Genomic DNA, 11,975 nt, shown 5'->3' with positions numbered 1-11,975 from the left:
CGGAAATTTATGATGATCAATCATCAATGAATCGTAAACTTGCTAATTTCTTTCATTTACATACTCCGTTTGATGATTAATGCAAAAAAAAAAAAAAAAAAAAAAAGGTTCTAGCAAGAATATGTAGAATACGAGTTTGATCTTTGCAAAGAGGATGAAGAATTTAAGAACTCGATACAGTCTTCTATAGCTTCAGCTCGCTGCGAGTCTATTGCATCTGCAAGTGATCTTGATCTTGTCAAGCTGGCTGAAGAAACCTTTCGCGAAGACTTCCTTCTCGTAGACACAAATCTTAGAACCCTAACCACCTTAGCACTGAACCGACTTAGTAGTCTTCCCGGAGAAAATTTTGAGCTTCTTGGCAGCCTAAATGTGAAGATTCCGGCAACCCTCTTCCTGTTTACACCTGCTCTAGTTCCGCCTCCATGTTTAAGGAAGATGGTAGGCTTCTCGTGGACATCGGGACTGAAACTTACCCGCTTGCTTGATTTACCTGACATTTTAACCCAGGACTAGTACTAGTGCACAGCCAATGGAAGGAAGATGAATCTTTCTATTTTGAGAGAGAGAGAGAGAGAGAGAGAGAGAGAGAGAGCAGAGGAGGGAAATAGTTGGAATTGAGAACAAAGGAAGAAGGGGCAGTTGGTAAGGACGTAAGGAGTATTTATTGTCGAATTAATGTGACATAAAGGGGAAAGAAAGAAATTACAAAAATAAAAATTAAATAAGGATACTGAAGATAAAGGTAAAATATTGGAGTGTGTGGCCTCTTATCGAGATGAGGGATTACTAGCTAGGGGTGTATTCATGGAAATTTATGTTATTATAGTATCTTTGTTCAAATAGCTAGGTTGACTGTTAATATACGTGCATGAGCCATGCACGTGGCACCTTTTGACCGTCCTACTACCACATCAAGCCGTGTACATAAGCATGCTATATGTCCACTTTCAAATACCCGGTACCAAAATTTGAATGTTCTAGGCTCTAGCTATGTTACTGTTATTGTTCATTACTTTTATAGGTTCGTCTAGGCTTAGAAGTTGTACTATCCAGTATTCACCCTTTTCTTGAGGGAAGTATGAATGCCAAGAAGATCGCATGCCATGTACAAAAATGGGTCCATCTCCAATCCATCAATTACTGCTACATGTTTACAGATGATTCAACAGAATCAATAAGAAGAATGGGTTTTGGTCAAAAGAAAAAGTAGCAATGGTGGAACCATAAAAAAGGAAAGAGAGAGAGAGAGAGCAAGTAAAATGAGGTTAAAAAAGAAAGAGAGAGAGAGTGAGAGTGAAAAAAGAAGAAGAAGAAGATAGAAACAATAAGTAAAGGGAGCAAAGATAGACAAAAATTCACACTCTTCTCATCAGCGTTTCTTTTTAGGTGCTGTCAAGGGCCCTACCTTCTCCTTTTGTTGGCCAATTTCTTGATTCTGTTTACTACAAGGATCAAAACAAAAAAATTTCTGGTAAGATCATGATGGTCCATTTTAGAAGGAATCTATTTGAATAATGGTACAGTGCATCATTAGTTGGGTTTGGCTTAGAGAGAATTCAACTTTTTCTTTTCTTTTCTTTTTGTCACTTTGGCAGAGAAAAATTCCTGTTGAAAAATCTGAATGTTGGTAAGGTTTTTTGACTGGGGAGCTAAAAGGCCCCAGTTTTACATGTCTCTCTTTCTTTGTTATTCAATTCTTTTTTTGTGGTCAGGTAGTTAAGGAGGGGTTTTGCTTCCTTGAGTTCTCCTGATAATAAAGCAAGAAAATCAAAAAAATGGGAAGCACATGGTTTTGGTAATTCAGTTAAACTCAACTCAATCATATACTTTGAAATTGATTGAATTTCTATATCAATTATACTTGAACATCATAATTGGGAGTCTCTAAGAAAATTATAATTATACTTGAAAATTATAATTAAGAGTCTCTAAGATCATTATATTTATATAACTCATCCTAAATCATTCGCATCAAAAATAAATTATTTGAAAATATTTGTCAAGTCTGATATATGTTCTTTTTATTATGCAACAACATAAGTTATTTTTCTCTTCTTTTTTTTCCAGAAAAATCAAATACCATTACCAATAGCATAAATAGATTTTTTCATAAAAAGATTTTACTAAGAAAAATTATATGGAATAAAATCTTTGGAAAACAACACAAATAATTATTTGATATATAACAATATAAAGTCAGATTTTATACTTTTAATACATTATATATGCCGCATGGTAAAATAGATACACGTGCTTTCTTTATTAACCAAAGTTGATCGCTTTAAGAAATTGTGTGTATAGAAAAATGTATAGAAAAATACACGTGATTTATACTAATATAGAAAAATGTATCTTTAAAATCTCACAAGAAAAAGATAAATAGATGCCAACAATCTAAAAGAAAGACAATACATCATTAAATCTTAAATGCTCTTATATATATAAATAATATAAAAAATATTTCATGAATTATCAAGTGAAATCTCAAAAACAACTTTAATATCCCAAACACGCAAATCTACAGGACTTAAACATGAAGCTGCCATTTAAGAAAATAACAAATAAAACTTAACATGAATAATACAAAGTTAGCTTTATTTTGTATTGGATTTTAATATATACTGGAGCTCTTTTTACTGTACATAGATTTAAGCTGGCAAAACATTTCACAGGAAAAAAGGAAAAAACAAAAAAAAAAAATTAAGAAAAAGGGCCAAATATATATTCAGACATTGAATTTTTGCTATTTAGTTATTTTAACATCCTAACATTCTATATAACTTGATAAATACTTTAACTTTCTATATAACCTAATAAATGACTCAATTATTTTTTTTAATATATTTTAACACTTATTTATATGTGATTTCATTCAACAAATATATATATATTATCAAAAATTTAAATTCAAGTGGCTATTAGGTTAAATTGAGAATTAAGGGTATACAAGAGGTTACAAAAATATAACTTTGTTCAGAATGACCTTTTTTTTATTGTCTGCCTCTCTTTGAAAAGGCCCAAGCGGGTTAAATTAAAAGTTAAGGTGTTAAAATAACTATATCATTAAAGTTCAAATGTTTAAATATCCATTCTACTTAGAAATGATTTATCATTTTGCCATTCATTGTTTGCATTTGACACGCATGATAAATTAATCTGTAGAGGGTTGTTTGGTTAGTGAAAAAATAAATAGAAATGGAAATAGAAAAGAGTAATTAATACTATTGATGTTTAGTTAGTTAAAAATTACTTTAGATATTTAGAATGAGATTTCTTCATTAATGAAAATTAATCGTTTTCTCCTTCTTAGGGAATAAACTTTTCATTCATTTATATGAAAATTAAGTCAAACCAATTATAAATAGTCAAATAAATGAAGTAACAATTTATTATTTTTATTTCTATTAATTTTTATACATTTGTGCATACTAGAATAATAAGTTAGATTTTAATATTTCTATAATATTACTATTATTAGTATCAACAATAAATAGAACATAATTTTCATTTCATATTAAAGCAAACAAATACAAAAGATAACTATTTCTATTCTCATTTATCTTTATCTTTATTTCTATCTCATGTTCATTCCTGATTTTGAATCGACGAGGTCCTAAAAGAGAGTTATAAAGATTGTAGAATTAATTGGTTACAAGACTGTAACACATGTAAATAGCTCGTTTTTGTATACTACTTTTGCTAAGGATTTGTGGAAAGAGTTAGAAGAAATATATGGTATGTACAATGGATCATTAGTATTTTAAACTCAAAGGCGGATAAGTTCAATTACACAAGGTACAATGTTTGTTTCAAAGTATTATACAAAATTGAAGAAGTTGTGGGATGAGTTGTTTTGTTTAGTTCCTATACCTATTTGTAGTTGTAATGATGCTAGATTTGAATGTATCTGTAGAGCTGCTAAAGCCATTTTTGAAATTACTTCGATTAATCAACTGATGCAGTTTTTTTATGGGATTAGGAGACATATATAATCATGTAAGGAATCAAATTCTTATTATGGATTTGTTACCTACAATAAATCGCCTATTCTATGGTTTTAACAGTAGAAACACAAAGAGAAGTTAGTATTACATATGCTGAACCAGTTGATAATACTGCTATGTTAATCAGAACACAAAATTTTAGGAGAGGAGGTTATGGAAGAACATTTTATATTGGTAGAAAAAGTGGAAGAGGTGCTAGTTATATAGATAAAATAGAAAGATTTTGTGATTATTGCAACATTGGTGGTCATGTTAGAGACACTTGTTTCGCTTGAATGGTTACCCCAATTGGTATAAAGAATATAAAGATAGAAGTCAATTTACTTGGAAGGGAGTGGTAAATGCTCTGGATAGTCCACTGTATTATGAAGAAACATTATACTTCCCCAATTGCAAATATAGTGCAACAAGAATTAAGCAAGCTCATTAAAAGAAACACAATGGTTTTTGAGAATCAAATTAACTTTGCACATATGGACAACTTTGTAGGTAACATTTTTGCCTTTAGTTTTACTTTTGCTGCTGCTTCTTTTATTGAAAAAGGTCATTGGATTGTGGACACAGGACTTTTCAAATCATATATGTATTGACTTTTCTTTCTAAATCCAAACCTGTGAAAGACATAAGCGCTGTATATTTGCCTAATGCATCTGTTAAGTATGTTACTCATATTGATAACATACATTTACATCCCTCTTTATGCCTAACAGATGTTCTACACATACCATCCTTTAAATTCAATTTACTTTTTATAAGTAAACTTACTAAAACAGCGCAAGTAAAATTCACCTTTTACCTTACTCATTGCTTGGTGCAGGACCAACAGACTGAGAAGACTATAACAGTAGGAAACATAGTAGGCAACTTATATGTACTAGGTCCTCAACAATGTTTTTCAATTGTTCATTCCTATAATGTTGATACCAAATCCTTTTATACCTATCATAACACCAGATAATTCTTGTATCCTATCAGTAAATAATCAATGTATTGATATTCATTATCAATAAAGTTCTTGTTTCTTCTTCATCTCTTGATAACTAGCATAGGAGATTAGGACATCCTTCGACAACTATATTGAGACATTTGTCTTTTATACCTTCGTGTGCAGATGATCATTTTGCTACTTGTGATATTTGTCATATGTCAAAACAAAGTAGACTAGATTTTCCTATTAGTAAAACTCACTTTACAAAAATTTTTGATCTCGTCCATATAGATATTTGGGGACCATATAAAGAATATTTCCTTACTAGTACCTGTTGTGTTTTTACTTTAGTTGATGAGTACAGCAGGGCCACTTGGACTTATTTGTTGTTCATAAGAGTCAAGTGTTGTATGTTTTTAAGTCTTTCATTAAAATGATTTCAACTCAATTTTATCACAAATTTAAATCTGTGAGATTAGATAATGGTACTGAATTCTTGACTCAAAATTTTCAACAACTCCTAGCTTGCCATGGCATTTTGCATCAAACATTTTGTGTTTACACTTGTTGCAGGTGGCACGAGCTTTAATGTTTCAATCTAAGTTGCCTAAATGTTTCTAGTCTTTTTTCATTCTTATGGCTACTTATTTAATCAACATATTACCCACTTCATTGTTAAATTGGAAAACTCCTTTTGAACTTTTATATGGTCAACCACCTACATATGAGAAACTAAGATGTTTTGGTTGCTTGTGTTATGTTTCTAACACCTTCCTGCATGAAAGTAAATTTGATACAAGGTCGTTTAAGTGTGTCTTCCTTAGCTATCATTCTAGTCAAAAGTCTTATATATATAGTATATGACTTACATATTCACAAGATTTTCACAACTAGAGACATTCATTTTCATGAAAATATTTTTCCATTTGCTCAAGTATCTATTGGCTCTGATGTTTCTAGTCCTTTGCCAGTTCTTGTGCATGATTCTACTTATGTATTGCCCATTTCTTCATTGTCTCAACCTCCACCACTTACTTCAGCCACTATTACACCAGACAAGACAATTTCTACACCCGATTCATCCATTTCTCCTGTTTCTTCTTCTTCACCTACTATTATACCTAATTCTATACCACTTAGATATAGTATTAGACTTGTACAAAAACCAACTTGGCTTGAGAATTTTGTCAGTACTATAAATTGCACTATTATTCCTACTTCTACTATCTCTCAATCTATTGTTTTCATCAAGTCTTCCCCTTATACTCCAGCAACTTTTTTTTATAAATCACCTTTTTTTCTATTGCATGTCTTTTTTAGCTAATTTTTCCACTTTCGAAGAACCTTCTTCATATAAAGTTGCTAGCACTGATGTAAAATGGGTTGATGCTATGCAAAAGGGGTTAGATGCCTTAGAACATAATCACACTTGGGTTTTGACTGATTTGCCTCCTATTAAGCAAGCTATAGGAAGAAAATGGGTTTATAAAATCAAATTAAAATTTGATGGTACAGTTGAGAGATACAAAGCTAGTTTAGTAGCTAAGGGTTATCATCGGGTGGAGGGGATTGATTTCTTTGATAGTTTTTCTCCTATAGCCAAGTTAGTTATATTTTGAATTTTTCTAGCTGTAGCAACTGCAAAATCTTGGCCAATTCATCAACTATATATCAATAATGCATTCTTGCATGGATATCTAGCAAAGGAAGTCTATTTACTGCCTCCTGGATATATTAAGGCTACTAAAGGTCAAGTGTGTAGGCTAGTAAAATCCTTATATGGCCTTAAGCATGCCTCACGACAACGGAACTCTAAATTTTACAGTCAATTGCAGAAGTTTGGTTTTCTACAGTCCGCTTATGACCATTGTCTCTTCACCTATGATACATCTACTACATTTATGGTATTATTAGTTTATGTAGATGATGTGTTAATTACATGAACTGATGAGTCTCTAATTATGCAAATCAAATAGTTTCTTCATGATACTTTCATAATTAAGGACCTTGGTTATGCTAAATATTTCTTCAGTTTAGAAATAGTAAGGTATGATCCAGAAACTTACATCAATCAGAGAAAATATGCTCTTTATATTATAGCTGATGCAGGGTTGATAGGTGCCAAACCTGTGTCAACTCCATTTTCAAAAGGGCAAAAGTCCTCATCTGATTTTGGTGCTAAATTGCCAGAGCTTGATAAATACTGGAGGTTAGTAGGTTGATTGTTGAACTCAAGTGTGCAACGGTTGAGCCAATTTGTTAATGATCCTTGTGAGGCACATTGGGATGCAGCTTTGCATTTGGTCAGATATCTTAAGGGTAAATTTATTAATGTATATACATATATATGATTTATTATTAATCAAATTTCATACACAGAAAGTACAATTTTAATAATTCAACTTCAAAAAATATTTGTAATTAAAATAAAAATAATAAAAAATATTCACTAAGCAATTAATTTCGTATTTCGTTAATTATTTTTGTATTATGGAATTTAAGTATGAGCTTTTCCACTGAACATTTAATTCATAATGTGTTATCGGATATGGAATAGAATTGATTCTTTATACAAAAATATTTGATTAGGATTGCCAATTGATACTTGGGAATATTAATAATTTATTTCGCTGTCAGAATATATTATTCCAACTTATACAAGATTCTTTATATGAAAATATAAGGATCATAATATATGCCCCTGGATATACTCTTTATTTTTTATTTATTAAGATGTGGGGCAGATTCACACACCAATAATTTAAGCATCACCCAGCGGCGACGAATGATGAGCCCTAGAACTTCATGCAATCATAATTGTATGGATTTATTGATAGCAATTGGATTTCTTAAAAATATTTCTAATACGTTTTTAAATATATTAAATTCTTCATTTCAAAAATTATATTATAAAATAAAATATTAATAAATTTTTTATTATTTAGATATAAAATAGAGAATAGATTTATTTTTTACATCCAATGATAAAAATAATTTAATTTTACTCTTTATGTTAAAGACATCATAAATTTCTATACATCTCATCAATTGATATTTATATATTTTGCTTTATATTAAAAGAGAAAGATTAGAATTATTAATATTTATAAAGATAAAAGTAAAATATTAAAAGTCTATTAAATTTTAATATAATTTTTTATTTTTATATTTAAATATTTTTCAAAAAATTTTTACTATAAAAATAATACTTTTTAAGATAAGTAGCAGTCTTTAAATGCTCTAATATCTTATTAAATTAACTAGTAGTGAGATAATTTTTTTTTTTTTTTTTTCAGTTTTCTTGTTCAGCTAATTTAGGTATCAATCCAAGTGTCAAAAACCACACAAGAAAAATCCAATATGGTCGAACAACTTTTTTGTAGAGTTTACATGAAGATGAATTTCTCATCCACATATTCGTTATATTTTATAAATGTATTAAATTAAAATTGTAAAATTAGAATTAGCCTTATTTTTAAGGATATTATTTGAAAGATGTAAACTACATTTGTCCTACGTATCTGAATTGGTCTTAGAATTATAATATGGCTAATACTTTAAGTAAAAAATTTGTAATTCAACAAATATACTGTCCTAAGTTGACTAATATATATTAACCCTAATCAAATTATAATTTTGGATTCCAAATTAACCCATTCTACATGAATTATACATTTTATACTCGTGATTTGAAATTTTTTATTTCAAAAACATACACTAAAATTAGTATATAATTAGAATAATATATTGTGATAATTTCCTGCCGATTTCATAATATATTGTTTCATTCATGCATTTATTGACGTCCAAAATTACATAAATCAGAATATCTTTAGATGGTTTGAGAAATAGGTCTTATGAGTCAAAATTTTAAAAAATAGAGTTTTTGTTTTTGTTTTATAAATGCCACAACCAGAAAATAATTATAAAAATATCTGTAATAATTGTTGACAATAAAAATATCTAAAGATAGAAATTTATTTACAAAAACATCTTAAAATGGCATTTTATTTATAAAAATATCTAAATTTGGTTTTTTCAAAATAAAAAGTAAATGTTGAATATATTTGAAGAAAAATGTATATATTCGATAAATTTTTGACAAATACTGAATCTAAAACATATTGATTTTTGTGAAATATTGTTATATATTTTTTGATCTTGTGATATAATAAATAAATTAATAATCTAAAAAGTATTTTGTTGATTTTAGAATTTGGAAAAATGTTGAAAATATTAAATCTGAAAAGAGATAAATTGTTACAAAGTGAAAGAAAATATATATTAGGTATACACTGAAAAAATGTATATTTAACTATACTTTTGACATAAACTAAATAAAGGTTATATTGATTTTTAATTATGTTTATGTTTAAATACTAATAATATGAAATATCAATTTCTTTCAAAATTAAAATTTAATAGGATAATTTAACCAATATTTATAATATGTGCAAGTATCTCAAAAAGCAAAAAAAAAAATGAAACATTTATAAAATTTAACAAAAAGAGAAGTAACAATAAAATATATATGTTTAACCAAAAATAGTATATATTAAATATGCGTTAGATATGTCAACGTTTTTCAAATAGAATGGAATGCAAATTCAAAAGAAATTGAATAGCAAATGGTATATATTTGCCAAATAATAATATATTTTAAATATCTTTTTTTTTAAATGAAATAGAGTACACCTCATAAAATATTTAATAATAAAAAATATATATTTACTAAAATATGATATACGTTAAATATTGGTAAAGTATATGAAACTTTTTAAAATTGAAACAAAATGTAACTTAGAAAATATTCAATAATAAAAGGTATATGTATTATTAAAAAATTGTATATGTTGGATATCTGCGATATATCTGAAATCAATTTTCACTTTATACAAAAAATTCATTTGACTCTTGTATACTGATCTCTCTCCCCCAATTTTCTCTCTGTTGTCGATATTTTTTCTCTTCTTTTCTCTCTCCCTCAGCTTCCCAAACTTTGGTCATAAGGTCTTTCTATTGTTACCAGCTCTCTTCCTCTTTCTTTTTTTACCAGAAACAGCCTAGATTCGACGAATCGACAATATAAAAATTTATGTCTTATTCCTTTTTCGCTGTCACCATTCGTTCAGCCACCTATCGATTTACTTTGCTAAACTCGACATCGAAAATCTACTACTCACCCCTAAAAATTCTTGAGTGAGTCATGGTAATAATTACATTACGGTTTGATTGAATAACCAGAAAAGAAAATAAAGAATTGGTATATTTAAATACAATAGTAGATAATTTCAAAAAAAAAAAATGGAAGAATTTCTTGTTAAAACTTTAAAAGAATAGGTAACTGATGAATTTCTTCAAATAATTTATAGTAATAAGATTTTTTTTTTTTTTTTTTACTAAGCACAAATTTGATAGAAAAATTCGAATCTATGAACTCGGAACTATTACACCAAAGAGAATTGGATTGAGCATTTTCATTCTACAAGAGAAAAGACATAAAATTGTATTAAGTTTGTGTTTGTGTAAGACCTTTACAACTTTGCTTAAAAAAAAAACTACATTACTAAACCTAACCTAGCCAACAACGTAGGATAATAATAATTATTACATAATTAAGAATAAATTAAAGATCAATCAGATAACTAACTAGTGCTAATTCAAATTAATCTAGGATTATCTCCATATAAAGAAGATTTTTAGTCAAACTAACTTCAAATGGTTATGAATCATGGATCATCAATTATTTGTAATTTGGTTCTTTCTTTTTTAACAAGATTGATTCTCATTTAACCTATTCAAGTCCTTTTAGACCGTGTAAATAATAATGTTTATACATTATAATAATTTAATATACATATAAATTTCATAATTTGAACTATAATAAGACAATTACAACTACATAAAGATTAATATGACATTATTAGGTCTCCATACGAAGATTATTAAAAAGAATTTCATTGTCTTATTATTTTTTAAGGCTTAATTCTTGTACTCTATTTTTTTCATTAAATTGTATTTAATTATTTATTCTTAATTTCAACACTATATTTTAACATTCATTTCAATTTTAGTCGTTAGTAAAATTATTAGCCAAATTTACTGAAGTATTGTGAACAAAAAAAAATTAAGTTATTATTAGAGTTGTTGATTCATCCAATTATTAAAATATTATTATTTAAGTAGATAACATTATTTTTTTATTTTTTTATTTTAGAAATTTATTAATCTTATATGTTAAACGATAATATCTTAATAATAGAAGTGTTGACCATGTCTTTTTTGTTGTATAATAAATTTGATTTATAATTCTACCAGAGACTATAATTGAATTAAATATTAAATTATAATACTAAAATTGAAAATTTATCAATTATATACTAAATTTAATAACAAGTACAAAATAAAAAAAAATAACAATTAATTTTTTTTTAAATATCATCCTCAATTCTCTCTCTCACCAAAGTCCTACATATTCTAAAAATAAAAAGCGTCCATATTTATTTTTTCTTTTTTGCATATATTCCATAAATTGGAATTGAAGGATTTCCATCTCTAGAGGAAATTTAATTTTATTAGCGTTCTCAATAATAATAATAATATTAATAATAATAATAATAATAATTATTATTATTATTATTATTATTATGAGCTATTTTAAGTATTCAAAAGCTTAATTAAGATTTTTAAGTAAATTTATTGTTCTCTATGCAACTTTGATACGGAGAATAAATATAGATCGATCTCTCAATAAATTATGAGGTCACTTATTATAAAAACTAATTATTAACACAAAACAATAAAGTAAATTTAAACACTTTAAATTAATATTTTTGAAAAAATAATATTTAAAAGTAACCAAATAATAAATAAATATGCAATGCAAATACAAATGCAAATGCTCATGATTTAGAACTATACAATGAAAATAATATTTAGCTTAACCATTTACTTAGTAATCTTTTTATTTTACTTTAAACCTAGATTTAATGGATGAGATGGTAATGTGTATTTTCTTTAATTATTCAAACTAATGAGGC

General features: G+C 27.3%; 1 protein-coding gene across 1 annotated transcript; it reads right to left on the bottom strand.

Annotated features, from left to right (window-relative positions):
* Positions 1 to 6: 6 nt before the first annotated feature.
* Positions 7 to 640, bottom strand: LOC125371353 (josephin-like protein). The gene has a single exon (XM_048380130.1). The coding sequence runs from the start codon at positions 498 to 500 to the stop codon at positions 111 to 113; it is 390 nt and encodes a 129-aa protein (XP_048236087.1). The 5' UTR covers positions 501 to 640; the 3' UTR covers positions 7 to 110.
* Between the last annotated feature and the right edge of the window lie 11,335 nt (positions 641 to 11,975).

The sequence above is a fragment of the Ricinus communis genome, chromosome 10 (assembly GCF_019578655.1).
Source record: "Ricinus communis isolate WT05 ecotype wild-type chromosome 10, ASM1957865v1, whole genome shotgun sequence".
In the NCBI taxonomy this organism is placed as follows: domain Eukaryota; kingdom Viridiplantae; phylum Streptophyta; class Magnoliopsida; order Malpighiales; family Euphorbiaceae; genus Ricinus; species Ricinus communis.
This window is presented reverse-complemented; position numbering and strand designations above follow the sequence as displayed.